Source organism: Vicia villosa, linkage group LG7, assembly GCF_029867415.1.
Source record: "Vicia villosa cultivar HV-30 ecotype Madison, WI linkage group LG7, Vvil1.0, whole genome shotgun sequence".
Classification (NCBI taxonomy): domain Eukaryota; kingdom Viridiplantae; phylum Streptophyta; class Magnoliopsida; order Fabales; family Fabaceae; genus Vicia; species Vicia villosa.
The window spans coordinates 103,930,927-103,949,085 of NC_081186.1; the positions used below are offsets into that span (position 1 = coordinate 103,930,927).

Genomic DNA, 18,159 nt, shown 5'->3' on the forward strand with positions numbered 1-18,159 from the left:
ATCGTCCCTCTAAAGTTAGAACTCATGCAATTTAGCAGCGACTTTTACAACTTTATAACTTCGCACTTTTTTGCAACACACACTAAGATTTAAGGCTCGCAATCTCAGATCCTCTAATATGTCCTCCCCACCCCCACCTTATTTTTTGTGGGCTTTTGCAAACACGGATATTTGAATAAAATTTTATATCTTTAAGCCTAAAAGATGTAAAGCTCGTAGACATTTCCCACCATGTCCTTATTTTTTGGCGAAACAGGTCAAAGTTTTAGGCCCGCACCCTTAACTATGTCGCCCCGCCTCGCCCCGTCTTTTTTTTTCTTTTCCGGGCGAGTCTAAACGTGATGGGAATGCCCGTTTGCCACCCGTATTTATGACTGAATTAGCTATGATTTTTTAGCAACAATTTACTATTTAATGACTGAATTAACGACAGTTTTAGTAGAGAGACTAAAAGTTAAAATTTCTAAGTTTAGAAAGACGATTGTTCAACAAAAGTTTTTAGAGAGAAGAAAAATAAAAATATATAACTTTAGAGGGACTTTAAACATATTTAACTCAAAAATAAATATTAAAAACATAAATAAATAACACTTTATAAAATGTGAAATTTCCAAACAACTCTAAATAAGATAAAATTATTTAGAAAATAAGATTTTTATCCGAATGTTTACATAATTGACGTAATTCATTACCAAAATTTATTTGCTTATTATTTGCAATGGTGGTTTGTGTTTCACTTATTTATTTTTACCTCTTACATTTTTCTCTTCCTTCTTTTGCTACAATAATGTTTTATTAATTTTTCCTCTTATTTTATATTTATTATCTTTAAAGGAGAAAAAATAATTGAAAAAAGAGGATTCAAGTTCCATTTTTATACTTGTTGGTGGAAGTATATATGTCTCCCTTTCTAATTAGGTAATTGATCAATCAATTCAAAAGTGTGTACATGTGTTTCTTTTTTAAGTAGAGATTTCTATAAAAGTTCGGTTCCCACTCAAGGAGAATGTAGAATATTTATTTATTATCAAGTGAATAATTAATCAACAAATAAAATGTTTGATGTAACTAATAAAAGTTTTACTACTATTTTCTTTTCATTTTTTTTCAATTTTTTTTATTTTTATTTTTCAATTTATCTATCAATAGATTACATATCCAATTAATTCTATAATTTCATATCACATAATTTAAATTAGTTTTTTTTTAAAAATATATTAATAGTTTTAAGAGCGTACTACTAAAAGAAAGTAAATAAATATATACGAGAGTGTTTTCTCTGTTATTTTTATTTTTTTAATTTATTATAAATAGTTTTTTTTAACTAAATTATTGTAAGTGGACATTGGTTGATTTATTGCTAAATAAAAAATAACAGTCAACTCATATTTGCATAGTTAATAATTTTTATATTTATTTGTTTTTTTTCTACTTTTGAAAATTAAAAAAGTAAAATTAAAATTAAACAATAATAATAATAATATATAAAAAAAAAATCAGATACTACATTATATATATATATATATATATATATATATATATATATATATATATATATATATATATATATATATATATATATATAACTCGTAAAAACTTTTCGTCATAGATTTTAATGTCATGGATTTTAACAACATATTTTAATATAAACTCTTTTAGAATATTTGTATTCTGTTTAGAAATTAGAGATAAGTGATTAAGAGACGAAATAAAGTTGAGATACGTGGATAAGGTGAATTAGATTTTTGGTGTGGTGGATCGAACCTCTGGTGCGGTGATTAAGGGTAGATTTGTAAGATTAGCATTTTGATGTCTAAGTTAGTGAATGATTAAAAAATAATTTGAGTCAGAAGGAATTAAATATCTTAAATGGTGCCATAGGCTTGTGATTTAGAGTCTTGTGTGGGTGTCCGTTGGATGAGATCCAACAATGAAAGGTGTGTTGGAGGCCGAAATCCTATGCTTTCCCTTGGGTGAGGAATTATATGTTTCACGCATCTTTCTGCGTGATGCTTAATATTGGGCTTTTTATTTTGGGCCTTGTGAGCGGCCTATAACAGTTGCCTCCTAAGTCCTTATTCATACTACTAAAGTGGGAGTTTGTCGTACATGTCTTTGGTTTGACCTCTGAAAGAAAGAAGTGGAAGAACTTCGATGGGACATTAATGACATTGAAAACAAACACATTAAATTCCCCCGTGACTAGCAATGTTGTGTTTCCATTTGCCATTACATATTCCCTTTGAAAACTGATAAATTAGCTAAAAATTGCGTTGATGTTGTATTATGTTTGCCACTACATATTCTTTCTGAATCGCAACTGGGCTCGCTGATACCAGTTTGTTGGAACAATTAGGATTTTCAAGATATTGAAGATGTGTGTGAGAGAGAGAGAATATTATTATTAGTTAAATATACAACACTCCCTGTAATATTAGCAAAATTTGATTTTAGCCCCTAGTAAAGTTTTTTTTGTAATCACCCCTTGCAATTTCCATACTCCTTCAAATACCCCCTAACTGTCACATTGCAACAAAGATCCTCTCTTACTACCTACATGGCAGTCCACATGGTATTTTCTTTTAACTTTTTGTTTTTTATTTTTAAAAAAACCTTTTTTTATATATAATTTACTGTTTTTATTATGAGGGGGTAAATCAAAATTCGCTAACATTACAGGGGGTAAAATACGCTAACAATAATAAAATTATAAAAAATTCAAAAAAAATTCAAAAAAAAATTCCACGTGGATTTAAATAATGATTAAAAATTAAAATACCTAGTGGACTGCCACGTAGACAACAAGAGAAAATCTTTGCTGCAATGTGCCAGTCAGGGGGTCCTTGAAGGAATCTGGAAATTGCAAGGGGGAGATTGCAAAAAAAAAACCTTTACCAGGGACGAAAATCAAAACTCGCTAATTGTTTGTGTAGAGTCAGAACAGATGGCCAGCCGCGACGATGTGCTCTTCGGTGATAGTTGAGCAGAAAAAAGGGGTTGTACCTGCAAGGCACTCCGATACCAAAGTAAGAAAGAGAACGAAGGTACAACTGAAAGTATAAGATTTTGGGTAAAGTTTGAATTACCTTGCCCTCTAGGTGCAAAAGGCTATTTATATTGTTCTCTTTAGTGTGTGACTTGGTCAAGCTATATTTTTGGGCTGACCGCGTTTCCATGGCCCAAAATATAGGTGATAGTTGAACAAGTCTTAATGTATCCTGGCAGCCTGAACTAGCCGTTGGCGGGGACAAGAGAGTTACTGTGCTCGGATGATCCCTTGGTATAAGGAGATTGTCCTTCAGATGTACTCGGATAGGGGTAAAAGAGAAACTATGGCCTCTGTTTGCTCAAGCGAGTGGGACAATGTTTATTGGACCGTTTTTATGTTTATGAGTGGATTGAGCTAATTCTAATAATTGGGTTAGTCCAGAACACTAATGTTATAAACGAATGTTGTATATTTAACCCTATTATTACAAAATTGTTATTATTTACATCATAACATACCGACTTATAAACAACAAAAACATACAAAATACTTCAGAATACTTCCAATGTTGTCTACAACTACTTTGACAAGGTCGAGTCCAAATACATCAAATACAATTCACCTACTAATATACTGAACAAATACAATTCACCTACTAATATACTGAACTACATCTTCTAACAACTCTCACTCCACACAACACACTGCAATTAATATCGAGTTTGCGTAATTCTTATCCTCTTTTCTTAATATATCTATTTGTTGTTCCAGCAAATAAAGATTCGGTGATGAGAAAATCACAAAGTGGAGAATAATCGACACCAAGTGATCGACCAAAAGAGGAAACCAATTAAGGTAGAAAAAAATTCCCTATGATTAATTAATGATAATGACACAAGATATTTTTCATGTGGTTACCGTCATGTTCCTCTTGCAACTTCAAGAAAGCAACATGTTAGTAGTTATAAAGGAGTAATAACTAATAAGTGTTGGAGAAGTTATACTCTTTCTATTCTCCTTTTTTATTCCTGAAAATATCATTTAATTACATTAAAAATCTCACACATGGACATGCAGCTCCAACAGCTTTGCTTCATTTGTATGTGTGTTGTCACATCTACTTCTTTGTAAAGTGTTAAAAAATCAGCTTAATGTTTTGAGTGGATTATATAGGGAACAGAATCTGCTTTCTAAGTTATTTTCAAGTTTGGCATATTTTGGTTTATATTTTCCCCTCTCTTTATTCTTGAGAAAAAAATACATGTGTTATATGTAGTTGATTTTCTTAGAAATCATTTTATAATTCCTTTCTATTAAATGTGTGATTTCTAATACATTGGTAAAAAAAATACTTTAAATAACAAATTGTTAGTTGGTCTAGTGGTGATTGACCCTAAATTTGGTAGGGAGAACCACGGTTTAATGTCAGAACTGACCCCCAAACCGGACTAAATCGATGGTGATAAACCAAAAAAAAAAATACTTATGATTTATATCGGTTTGGGTTCATAACGTGCCTAAAATTTAAATATGTCGTTGTTTCATTCTAAAGGTCCAATTTCGACCAATAAATTTTGATTTTTGACTAATTCGATCATATCGGTTTGTCTAATAAATCGGATGAGTTTGATCCGTTTAATATTTATTAGGCTAAAATTCATAAAAATTATTTTTATAAAATTTACAATTATTTATTTTTCAATTAAAAAAAACTATCAAAACTTTAGAAAAGCAAAAAGAAGAATTATTTTTTTATCATTGAAAAAAATTATCATTATGCAATAATATTTCAATATTAATTTGATCATTATCATAATTTAAATCACAAGTTAAATAACACTCAAAATTTCATATTACATGTTATTGTATTCTTATGAGTAAACTATGTTTATTAAATTATAAAAGTGATAATAATATAACAATATTATAAACTCCATTTTTATAATGGATCAATGTATAGTAATAAAACTAAAAAAATAAATATTAATTAAGTTTGGTTGGATTTGATTTCTAACGAATATAAAATAATCATTTGAGTTCAGTCGAATCAACTCTATATTACCTAAATTAAGCAACTGAATCAAACCGACAATCGATCCAATCCGAACCATTTGTATAAAACGTACAATGAATCGGTCGGTTTCAATCGGGTAGTTGAAATTTGTCCACCCCTATTAAAAAGTATAACATAAAAAACAAAGTACAGAAGAGCATACTAATGACACAAGAAGTATTAAAAACTACAACAAAGAAACCAAACAAATACAAATAGAATAAGAAAAATTACAAGGACAAAAAGCAAAACAAACCACCACAAGCCACCTCTAGAAAAAATAGTCTTCTAAGATCTAGACTCCAATAAAGAATCAAGTTAGAATTCAAGTCAAGTAGACTGTCAACACTTGATCAGAGACCACCAAAGAAAGGAGGAAAGGAACCCCCACACTTTCAATCGGGCTAAAGTCTCAATTTGTTATTGATCAATCCAAAGGATAAGGTTCAAAAGTCATTTTATGAAGAAACAAGAGTTCTCCGCTTTTTTCTTTTATACAACCTTCACATTTGTTGGAGAACAAAAAACCGCAATATCTTTTCAGACTCTCCAAATGGTCCAAACAACGGGATGTGTCAGATTAAAGAAAAAAACCTCTAGACTTCACTCGACTATCTAAAGAAAGGAGATTAAGGTCCTTACGGAGAACTATTTGTTACCTCAATCATTTGAAAATCCTATACCAGACGCTATTAACTAAATCACAAATGAAAAATAAGTGAGAAGTTGATTTGATGAAAACACCGCAAAAAGGATACATGATAACATCAAACTCCACAACCACCTTTCCCTTAAATAATTTTTTTAAGGAGAACCTATCAAAAAGAAGTAGCTAAATAACATAATCATCTCAAATTATCCCAAATTACTATTTATATAGTAAAATTATAATTATTGTATTAGAGTGCATGGTTAAAACTTAGATTTGTAATTTTGTTTATCTAAAGCTTAAATTTGAGATGACACTTGAATTGCTGGTGCAATGGTAAAAACATAGATTTGTAATTTCAATTTACCATGTAAGGCTGGAAATGAGTCGAGTTGAGTCGAACTCGCCTCAGCTCAGTTTGACTTATTAAGAATTGACCGAGTTCGAGTTCGAGTTTAAGACGAACTTTTTTTCAGCTTAAACTCGACTCGTTAAGAATTGGCCGAGTTTAAGTTCGAGTTCAAGTATATCACGAACTTTTTTCAACTCAAACTCGACTTGTTAGAAGTTCACGAACATCTCGGTTCAACTCGTTTATTTCACGAACTTATATATATATATATATATGATATTTTAAATTAATATTTTTTAAATAAAAAATATAGAAATAAAATAAAAGTTATAAGATTGGAATTTATACGATGTTAATTTTACTTGTATAATTATTTGTAGAAATATTTTCTCACTTGAGAATATAAATTATCAATTAAAACCGTTAGATTAAAATAAAATATGATAATAAAATTTAGAGCAAATCTTCAAACCTACTCTTAAAGACAATATAATCTATCTCATATATAATCGAGTTGACTCATGAACATAACGAGTCGAACTATGTATAGTTCAAGTTCAGTTCATTTAGTTAACGAACTTAGTTTTTAGCTCATACTCAGCTCATTTGATTCATGAACCTAGTTCAACGATTTAATTTTCGAATCGAATTTCGAACCATTTTCAAGTTAATTTGGTTCATTGTCAGCCCTACTACCATGTCTGCATTATGGTAAGAGAAATTGTAAATTTGTTCTTTAATATCATTTAAATTAATGAATTTTTTCCTCTTTACCTATTTATCTATAAGATATTGAATTAAGAGTTATACAATTAATGAAATACATATTTTAATAATAATTAACGGATTTATGGAAAATAATTTTATATGATCAATATATTTGGAAAAGAATTTTGAAGATCTCAGAATTGTGAAAGAGAGAAAGTATGAAATTATTTGCATTATTGTGTCTGTTTAGGTGGTCATAGTTTTGCAAAAGTAGAGAAGTAACTCCTAAGATTCTAAGGCAACTCATACAGAGAGACACACACTTGAAACCTCTTTTTTATCTATCAAAGATCTTTAAAATGTTTTCAAACATGAGCCAAGTAATTATGATACTTCCAACTTTCTTTGTGAAGCATTTTTGAACTAACCAATCGATGGGACCTTAAGATAATTAATTAGAAGATATTTTAAACTACCCAATAGATTAGGACATTAAAACAATCAATTAGAAGATTTTTGAACTAACCAATCGATTGGGACCTTAAGTCAATTGATTGGGAGAAGCCTAAACAATTTGTTAATCAATTATGCAGTATCTTAATGACTGGCAACGACTCCTTATCTAAACTTTCTAAAATAGGCAAAGATAATTGATTATTTAGGTAACTCAATCGATTAGAACTTTATGTCAATCAATCAGGGCATTAAAAATTCTCATGGATCATTTTATTTTTTGATTTTTTTCATCTCCTAAATAAAAGACTCCTCTTCATTTCACACAATTTCTCTGAAGTTTTCATTTTTCTTTAGAATTTATCTCTCTTTCTTCTTCTTCTACTAGTTCTTCTTCTTCTTCTCTCACACACACTCTCTCTAAAATAATATTTTATTACACTCAAGTTGTCTTAGTACTTTTGAGTGAAACACTACTTGAAAGGAAGAAATTGTTTGAATGAAGTGTCATTGGCTATTTTTATTTATTTATTTTATTCTTGAAGCTTCTTAATTGATTTTTGAATTGGCTAATCTTTGCTTGAGTTTGAGATGAAAAATATACTTGCATATTCTTCCAAATCTGAAAGACATGATCACATTTAACCATTCTAGTATGCCGGGGGAGACATGGAGGCCAACAACCATGTGAGAACAATTTGATCTTGACGTTCCCATATATCAAAGTCTTATTGTTCTTGTTTTTTCTTTATAGACATTTGTGAGAAATTGTTTTGACTTTCCACCTTGAGCAATTTCATCTGCATTCTTGAACAATTTTGTACTTTTAATTTGCTTAAACGACTTGTTGCCTTTATGCAAGAAAGTTATTGACATTCAATTTAATTGAGACAGATCGGGTGGATGTTGAGATTACGATACCATTGATAGAGGAGAAGGATACAAGTTAGGTTTCAAACTGTTAATACCATATTGAATCAAATAATTAATTAAATTAAATAATTGAATAAGCAAATAGTATGCTTGTAGCACAAGTAATTGAATCAAAATTGGCTTAACTAGTTTGCTTAACTAACTAGAGGAATATTAGGAGATCATAACCAACTTAACTAATTCTATTTGAGATTATCTAATATTGGTGATGATATTTTTTAGCTTTAACACAAAAATAGAAATTATTTGAAAACTTTTTTTAGTTTTAAATTTCATGAAAAAACTATTATAATATTAAATAAAAAATCAATTTAACTCTATTTTTATGAAAGATATTTTAATTTCACAATTAATTTTTAAATTCAAAAACTCACATGATATATTTCAAATTAAAGTTAGAATCTTAATAAACACGTGGAAGTGCCTTCATGTCCATCTTTACACCCAAAAAAACATTGATTGCATTGCATCTACTATCATGTCCCTTTCTTCATCAAGAATGTGTATGCAAGTGTTGACACCAATAATCCATTCTTGTGGGCATAGAAAGGAGTTTTTGTAAGTGATTAAAGGATAGTATTATTCTGTGACAGTATAAATTCTACTAGTCTTCTTCAGAACATAGAATCCACTGTTTGCATGATATTATTGAAAGAAGCCATTGACAAATGTTGATCTAATGGCCAAAGTTTTATCCAAACAAGATAAGATGAACATGGCATTAACATCATCCTCGTAATACCTTGTAAAGGAAGAACCAATAGGGTTTGGATGATATCACACATGTTTCTTCCTATATGGAGTATCTCAAATTTAACTCTTGAGAATATAACAAGGAAGGTTAAAAATATGAAATTAAGTAACTTTATAATAGATTTTAATCACAATGATATATTAATTTGTTAATCTGTTTAAATATAGATCCAATTATTTATTTAAATATATTCATTTGTAATAAGTTTAATTTAAGTATATTCGTAAAGAAAATGGCCTCACATTTGGTACCATTAAGAAATTAGGTACTCTTTTAGTGTCACTAACACATGTGGTAGTGAGAATTTAATTACAGGAGATGTCAATACAAAGACATAGCCACGGATTAATATTCCATATATGTGATATCTCAGTGTGTTATGTTGTCATAAAGTGTTCATTCTTCTGAAAATACAATGATATAGGCAAAATTCGAGATTCATGCATAAATATCAAAGTGTAGCCCCTTTTAGCAATCAAGCATTGAAAGCAAAAGGATGAATAAATGATTATATAGATAGATTCGTTTAACAAGTGTGAGGAGTATGAGCCACTAACCATAAAAGATCAAAGATGTCATAGATCATTGTAACTTCACAATAGCATCTTTTATCATCATCAACATCTGAAACCATTCTTCAATTTCTAATCGAGGTAGGACTTTATCACTTTCACTTAAATATCAAAAATCTTTTTCACAAGTGAGTCACACACATTATTAGTTTTGACGAATTAGAATTCACCTTTACTTTTCCGTCGAGCTAACTAGACTCTGATACAAAAGATGATACAAAAGATATTAACGTCACAAATTCACTCAAAATCCTAATACAATTGAAATATGAGTTATTTCTCTTATATACCAAACATTTCCCATTTTTAATTAATACGGGACTTTAACACTTTCACACAACCCAACAAAAATCAATATAATTACTATTAGCAATGATAAATTATTGAATATTTTTATAAATAGATTAAGTACATATAATTATATTAAATAAATATTAAAAAGTCTTGTAAAAAATTAATATATTTTAAAATTGTGATATCTTTTTATAAATAGAATTAAAAAATTCTTTAATTTTTTAGACTAAATTACATTTTCCTTCTCCGAAAAATACTCATATTACATTACTCTTGCCTTTTGTGTTAAAATATATATTTTCTTTCGTTCTTATGCGGGAGAATATATTACACCACACTTTCTGAAAGATATTAATATTATATTTTGCTTCCCTCTTGTGTTAAAAATTAAAATATACACTTCTCTCCCTCTTCTCCCTCTTATGCAAAATATATTATATTTTTCTTCTCTTAGAGATGCTCATATTACATTGTCTTTCCTCTAATATATATTTTTTTGTCTAGTAGTTTTGTGGCCCTAATTTCACCCTTTAAAGATGAATAAGTAGGATGTAACGGTTTCAAACTCACTCACATGCAATTGGACATTACTTAAAGGTCAAAAAGTTATATTCTTATATTCATTCTTCGACAAAACATATTAGAAAAAATGACACTCTCCTCCCCTAAAAGATGAATAAATTACATTCCCTTTTCTTCTTAGCGACTCGTATTTTCCTTGTATGCGAAACTCGCCCAAATTGTTAAAGGTTTTAGGGACCTAAATTCCAATACTTTTGTATGTGGACCTAAGTTGAATTCTTAAACTTAACAAGTACTTTTTCCTCTCATTGTTGGCGCATTGACTAGTATCGCTTCTATGTTGAACCTCTTGATGTAGGATCGTATCGACTTGTCTGATGGATCTCGGGCTTTCCATTGAATTGAGTTGCCTTCTCGAAACCGTTAAGTGCACGGAAGACATACCCTTATAGTTCTAACAATTTTAGCAAATTTGGACCCCGTGAAGTGCTTGTTTTTCGCACACTTGACGGCGTCGAAAAGACAACCCATGTTAGTGGAAAGCCTAAGAATCGTCGGATAAGGGAAATGCAAGTTGCTAAGATCCTACATCGAGAGGTTCAACGAAGAAGTGATACTAGTCATAGGCATCAACGAGAAGATGAAGAAGTGCCTCTTACGTCTAAGACTCCAACAATGGTCCAAATTCATTGAAAGTATTGGAATCACTACTAGAAAATTCGCTTTTAGTGACCGAATTAGAGACCGAAAATGCTTAAAAATCGGTCACTAAAACGTTTAGTGACCGATTTAGTGACCATTATTTTTTCGGTTGAAAAAGTGCTAGTCGCTAAGCATTTGCGACGAATTTAGTGACCGAAATTTAGAGACCGAATTTGTGACTGAATTTAGTGACCGATTTTAATGTTATTTTTCATAAAATAAAATCAAAAGTTGTGATACCTAGGAATCGAACTTGTGACCTCTACATATTTTAAGAAGAACTTACCACTACACCACTTTACATCTATTGTTATATTTTATATTTAAACATATATACATATAGTTTTTTACAAATATATTATATGTTAAAACAATAAAAAATATGAAAATTTTATTAAAAATTAAAAATTGAAAGAGAATTAAAATCTTTAAAAAAATGGAAAGGAAATAATAATATAATAAAGAGGATTAAAAATAAAAAACAAAACAAAAAATATTAGTGACCGAAATTTCGGTCTCTAATTTATATATATAAATTAAATTGCATAAAAAAATATTTTTTGTGACCGATTTAGTGACCTCTTAAAATTTGCTCATGAATATCAAATTTTGGTGGCTAATTCGGTCACTACAGTGACTGAAATTTCGGTCACTAAATTTTGGTCTCTAAATCGGTGGCTAATGTATTTTAGTGACCGATTTAGTGACCTATTAAAATTGGCTCATGAATATCATATTTCGGTGGCTAATTCGGTCACTACAGTGACCAAAATTTTTTGGTCACTAAATCGGTCACTAAAAGCGAATTTTCTAGTAGTGAATTAGGGCACGTAAAACCTTTAATAACCTATTAGAAAAGACCGAAAAGTTCATTTAATACAAGGTAAAACTAGTCGTTAGAAAGGAAATATGTGATAGAGGATTTGAGAAGTAAGAAACTAGTAAAAGGGGAAACGAAGAACTCAAACTACGAAACAAAAGGAGGGGAGAAGCCAAGAAATATTCATGGACCAACCGAGAGGCCAATGGACCACTACCTCCTAATACAGAGATTACATGTCAATAAACGTATCAAGAGAGTGTATATTGCAAGAATGCATCACCAGAGTTTAAAGAAGAACAAATTGAAACGCTAAAACCACGCTGAGAATGTTCGGGAGTGGAAAAATCTCGATGTTATAATTTCTACCCGTGTAACGTCTATAACACAAAAGAATGGGCACAACCGCAGGATGATGTCAAAGATTTAATCGAAAAGTTATCCAAAATTTCCCCGAAAAATAAAATTAGATCAGAAAAATTAAATAGGTAGGAAGAAGAAAGTCCGCAAATGAGAATGAGTGAAACATTTCAAGTGGCTAAAAACAGAGACATTCTGACCCTGGAGAAGAAAACAAAATACTAATTGCATACAACTTCGCAAGGAGGACATTCAACGAATGAGAAGAACTAATCATCTTAAAAACCACTGAGTATGAGCCACAATAATTATGAAGAAATCCCCTATCAACATCAAGACAACCCCCTATCAACATCAAGACAACCCCAGGGGTGTAGAGGAGGCAAATATTAAAAGTGACCAATTAAATGAGATCCCACATGAACAAACCACGGATACCATGACTAGGGTAGTTTCAAAAGGGTTCTTTCGTAAAAATTTTAATATATTAAATTAGATTAAAATACTTAATAAGATATTGAAGAGTAGTTTATAAAAGAATGATGAAAATATAAGTTTTAATCTAAGGAGGATGAATAATGTAATTTATTCATCTTTTAGGGGAGCGGGAGGAGAGTACAATTTTTAATTTCTAATATGTTTTTGCAAGTAATTTTGCACTTAATGTTCTTTACGCATTTTTAGGATAATAGTTCAACTTTTTTTGCATTTATATTTATTGTTTTTTTGGAGTAGTTTAGAAATCTCAAGGACAAAGTTTCTTTCTCAACATAAATTTGTTGTCTTTTGAAAAAGTATTTCGTCACTTTAAAGAGTGAGTGATGTATATAAATTATCATTGCTTTCAATTATCAACCAATATGGTATTTTAAAATATAGTGAAACATAAATTAATTAAATTTTATATATGAAATAATACTTTGTTATATTGTTAGTTTGAATCATTTTCCTTATTTCTAGTTTGATTTTGATTCTAAAATTTAAACACTTACAAAACATATTCTAAATCTATAAATTCAAATCCTATTTTTTTAATTTTCAAAGGATGAGAAAAGAAACCCATTAAAAATAGTTCCCTGATTGATATCCCATAATTGAAAATCCAGGTATATGCCCCATGCCTATTTAACTTATCTCATATTTTCACAATTACCTTTCATCACTTTTAACATTTATCCTTTCATGGTGAACAAATGTGAAAACACTAGTATTCACTATAAATTAATGATTGATACTCACTTCTCTTATGTTACAATATCAAAGAGAAAAAAATTGAAACTAGAAATACATACTTTACAAAACAAAAATGTGCAAGAATTATTTATGCTTGCAGATTCTTTCAATTCCTTCATTTTCTATTTTATTTGTAGTAACCTAAAACTCATAGAAGAATAGAAAAATATTCAAAACTATACTTTAAGTTTAACTACCACTGTCAAAAGGACTATTGTCATTTCAACGGTAGTTTCTGTAAGTCGGAGTATACATACAACTCTCAGCAAAATTCACCAAATTTTTTGGTCGAGGAAGGCGAGTGGCCAAACCTGAAAAAATAGGTAATTTTTCGAGAAAATGATTTTAGTTGAAACCAATAGATAATAGATACTATAACTCAACATTAAAAACAGTAATTATAAACCAAAAGTAAAACAAATGCTCACCAAGCTCATAGGCCTTAGCAGCAACTTGAGCAGCTATGTTTGCTGAAATCTTTCTGATGTTAGTGAATGGCGGGTATATGAGTCCTTTGTCATAGTGCTCCTGAGTCACCTGTGAAGCCAAAGCTTCAGCTGTTCCAACGCACGGAAATTTTAAGTCAGAAGTAACTATAATATATCTCAAACTTAATATAGAAGTGAATGTTTGAATCTTAGATGCACTTACAAGCTGCAAGAAGCAGGTCATCGTGCACTCGGATGGTACCAGACATTATTAAACCAAGACCAAATCCAGGAAAAATGTATGCATTATTCGCCTGGCCAGGTACAAAAACTTTTCCATCATATTCAACTGAGGGAAATGGGCTACCGCTGGCGAAAATGGCACATCCCTACAAAATTGCAAATGGACACGAACAATGAAAGAATGAGGATAATCATTGCTCATTAGTCCTCCATAGGAAGTGATAACAGAGCTGAAATTTTCAACGCAAAGCTACGAGCTCATTTTCACATTACCTTCGACCACGTATAAGCTTCTTCAGCAGTACATTCTGACTGAGTTGTCGGGTTGGAAAGAGCGAGAATAATAGGTTTCTGGAAACATTATCATATAGTACATAGATTCAGGTTACGTGCGCGCATCATATTGTGTATTAGGTTGATGAATAGGTTGACAAAGTACCTCATTATGGGATGCCATCGCTTCGACCACTTCTTGTGTAAAAGTTTGTCCTTGTCCTGATGTACCAATCAACACCGTCGGCTTAATTTGCTGAAAAGAAAACATTAAACGTGAGAAATTCGAAATTGTGCTCTCTCTGGTGGTGTATTTGTTGTTGGTGTCAGAGAATAAGAGACAGAGAAATCGTACATTAACAGCATCCACGAGTTCTGTAACAGGTTCGTGATCATGAGCCCACGGCTTCTTAAAATGTTGAAGTGATTCTTCGCGAGAACTGACAATCAAACCCTGCAAAAACAAAAACATAAAAGTTAAAATATAAATCTATACGGAAAATGAGAATTTAGTTTCTACTGGTGCAAGCTGAATTGGATTCTGTACAACCTTTGAGTCCACCAACCAAATGTTTTTGCGCACTTCATCCACCGGAGAATTTGTCTGCATAGAACGATAGTTTTCGGATAAACATATACTATTCATGGAATGAAATGTTCACATCATTAATATCAAAAGAGAGAACAGAACATAGAAAATGTACTCGTTTTGATATTTCGAGTGCTATGAGTGATGCTATTCCAGTGCCTGCCTGCAACCAAAAACAACACAATTCATCGATAAGTACATAGACGATTGACTAGTATGCTGTACAAGAACAACTCAAATGGAAAGGGTGAGATCCTCAAATAGTATGGACTTACCTCTCCAGCACCGAGGAATAAAAACCGATGATCGCCCAAGTTTCCCCCAACCAACTTCAGAGCCGAAACAACACCTGCAAGGACCACTGATGCAGTTCCCTGAAACAAAGTACATAGAATAGAAGAGATAAATATTGTTCACAAATCACAATAGTACCGAAATTCATATTCTAAAACATGAAGTCCTTACCTGAATATCATCATTGAAAACAAGATGTGTTGACCTATATCTTTCAAGCAGATCGAAAGCATTGTGGTTTGCAAAGTCTTCAAACTAATAAACAAATGGTATAACAGATTCAGAAAACAGAAAACATGAAAACTAGTGTACCAATAATAAGGCAAGAAATGATGTATTTATGCCCTACGTAGTACCTGGATGAGGAGTTTTTCTCCGTAATTTTGCTTGGCTGCCGTCATGAATTCATCAATAAGTTCAGCATATTCCTGGAATCAAAACGTTGAATTAAACTCATTACTGTTGAATATTAAATCATCTGAGTGCCGAGAAATAAAAACTGAGGCCCGAAAAATACCTGCCCAGTTACCCGTGTATGCTTGAGCCCTATGTATAACTCTTCACCCAGCAACTTCTCATTGTTTGTCCCCACATCAATGGTAATAGGCAAGCACTGAATTTTTTAAAAACAAAGAAATCACAAATCTTAAACTTAAGTTTGTGACAAGCATTGTAGGCAAAAAAACACGTACGGAAGAAGGGCGGACTCCGCCAAGTGCAGTGTATAAAGAAAGCTTTCCTACTGGTATTCCCATCCCCTGAGAATACAACATACATTATCAAAGGAGATATCGTACAAATATAATCATCACAAATGATAAATGTTATCAAATATAATAGAAATTACTTGACAGCCAAGATCCCCGAGACCTAAGATCCGCTCTCCGTCAGTTACAACAATGACTTGAACGTTCTTCTCAGGCCAATTCCTAAGTACTTCAAGAACCTTTCCTCTTTAAACCCAACCAAACAGAAAATGGAACGATTACTTTGTGACGAAGAATAGACACCGCATATAAAAATTCAACTATAAGCACAGTCAAAAAGTCTAAGAGGATAAAGGAGAAATTGAACTGAAACTTACTTCTCTTTCAAACTTATATAAAGACCTTGAGGACGAATGAAGATGGATCCATATTTCTGGCAAGCTTCACCAACGGTTGGAGTATAAACAATCGGGAGTAACTCCTCAACATGATCAATAAGAAGCCTGTAAAATAGCCTTTCGTTTGTCTCCTGTAATGCAACACATCACAAACAGAAAAGTTACAATCCAACACAAAACTTTGCTAATCAAATCTCACTTGATACAAGAGTATGTGGTTGCTTGTATAACAAGCAACTGTAACTAAATTGAACTAACTACTAACCAATTGATAACTAACTTGAAGTTAGTTAGTTTTCAGTTTTGATTCTCTATCAGCTAGTTTAGTTACATTCTCTTCTTTTCCATTACATTTAACACATCGAGTAACAAAAAATTATATTTAATAACTATCCTAAAAAGCAAGGGAATTTTCACAAGGCTACCTGAAGATCCATCATCGCCATGTACTTCTGTAATGGAACTTCGTATTGCCTTATGTTTTTGATCATTTGCTTCACCTGTATAAAGGATGCAGTAATAAGAACTATAACTTGATATAGCGTAGACTCGTATTCATACACGATCCAATGCCTCCAAAATAATTTTCATAAAAGGAAAAAAAACATTAGTAGGAGAATATTTTATAACAAGATGATTAACCTGAGTTTCTTGACAAATAACTGTTGGGGGAAGAAGGCCACGCAAGTAGTGTGCATCCCTCTCTTTCTCGGTGAAGGCTAGTCCTTTATTGAACTGTGGATCTCTCAACATAGTGTATCCACTAAAAAGAATCAAACAATTCATCACAAAAAGAAATCGCATAATCAATCTAAGAGAAAAGTGAATCATTTTTTAGTCTTGAAACCGCTTGATCATCAAAATAATCTATGAAACATTGACAACAGATATGACACTTATACGAGGATACAGATAATCATTTAAGAAAATATAAGTGTTTGACTGAATTTAATCATGCATGTTAGTATTGTCTCAGACACCACACCTGACATGACTTCAATCAAAAGTATGTGCTTACAACTATCAATGCTTTTCAATTTTATGAATCATTTTAGAATTGAGATTTCATTAATTACATGAACAAAATTGTTTTCTTGACTACAATTCGCTATCAACGAATATAAATAGGAGGATGATTATGAATTTATGATAACAAATAACAAGTGCCATAACACACCTAGCCACAGAAACATTCCAAGGAGTAACACTCTGATCCTCCGTGGCTCTATCCTCACCATAAACATCCTGAACACCACCACCAATGGTGGGTTTGTCATCGATATCAGCCACATTCTCCATCACAATGCTGATGAGCTTAACACTGCACCTTCAATGAAGAAATCAAGTAATCAAGAATAAGAAGAGAAGTTGAAATGAAATGTTAAGTGTGAAAATAGAAATTGATTATTATTAGCATGGAAGTTGAAGTTTTAGAGGAGATCATGATTGTGAGACAAATGTTGGAAGGAGAGAAAGTTGCGGTTGTTTGAAACCAAAGGAAGAGAAATGGAAATGATGAGAGTCTTTAGGAGGGGACGATAGCATCATGAACGTTACTATAGCTCCTTAATAAGATAGTAAATATATATTGCATATACAAATACAAATTTTGTAACAATTTCATCTCATCAAATATGTGAACTTTAATCATTTGATTAAATTATTTATTTTATAATGGTCTCATAGTTAAACAATTGTTATTTTTAAGTTTCTTATTTTTCCTTCACTAGATTTTTAATTTTAATTGTTGATATAATAATGTTATCTACTGTCTATCATATATTTTATTGTTTTTTAATTTTAATTATTTTATTTTTTAATAAATATCACGAA

The 18,159-nt window shown here is 31.1% G+C and overlaps 1 protein-coding gene across 1 annotated transcript; it reads right to left on the reverse strand.

The window, feature by feature from the left end:
- Positions 1–13,493: 13,493 nt before the first annotated feature.
- On the reverse strand, positions 13,494–17,795 carry LOC131618124 (NADP-dependent malic enzyme 4, chloroplastic). Its single transcript, XM_058889389.1, has 18 exons — positions 17,504–17,795; positions 16,969–17,089; positions 16,752–16,826; positions 16,306–16,457; positions 16,069–16,174; positions 15,914–15,979; positions 15,739–15,834; positions 15,578–15,649; positions 15,393–15,476; positions 15,203–15,301; positions 15,043–15,090; positions 14,889–14,942; positions 14,694–14,792; positions 14,505–14,594; positions 14,339–14,416; positions 14,046–14,211; positions 13,823–13,951; positions 13,494–13,705 (listed from the first exon to the last, which is right to left on the reverse strand). Exons 1-18 carry the CDS (start codon positions 17,623–17,625, stop codon positions 13,617–13,619), a joined length of 1,746 nt encoding a protein of 581 aa, XP_058745372.1. The 5' UTR covers positions 17,626–17,795; the 3' UTR covers positions 13,494–13,616.
- Between the last annotated feature and the right edge of the window lie 364 nt (positions 17,796–18,159).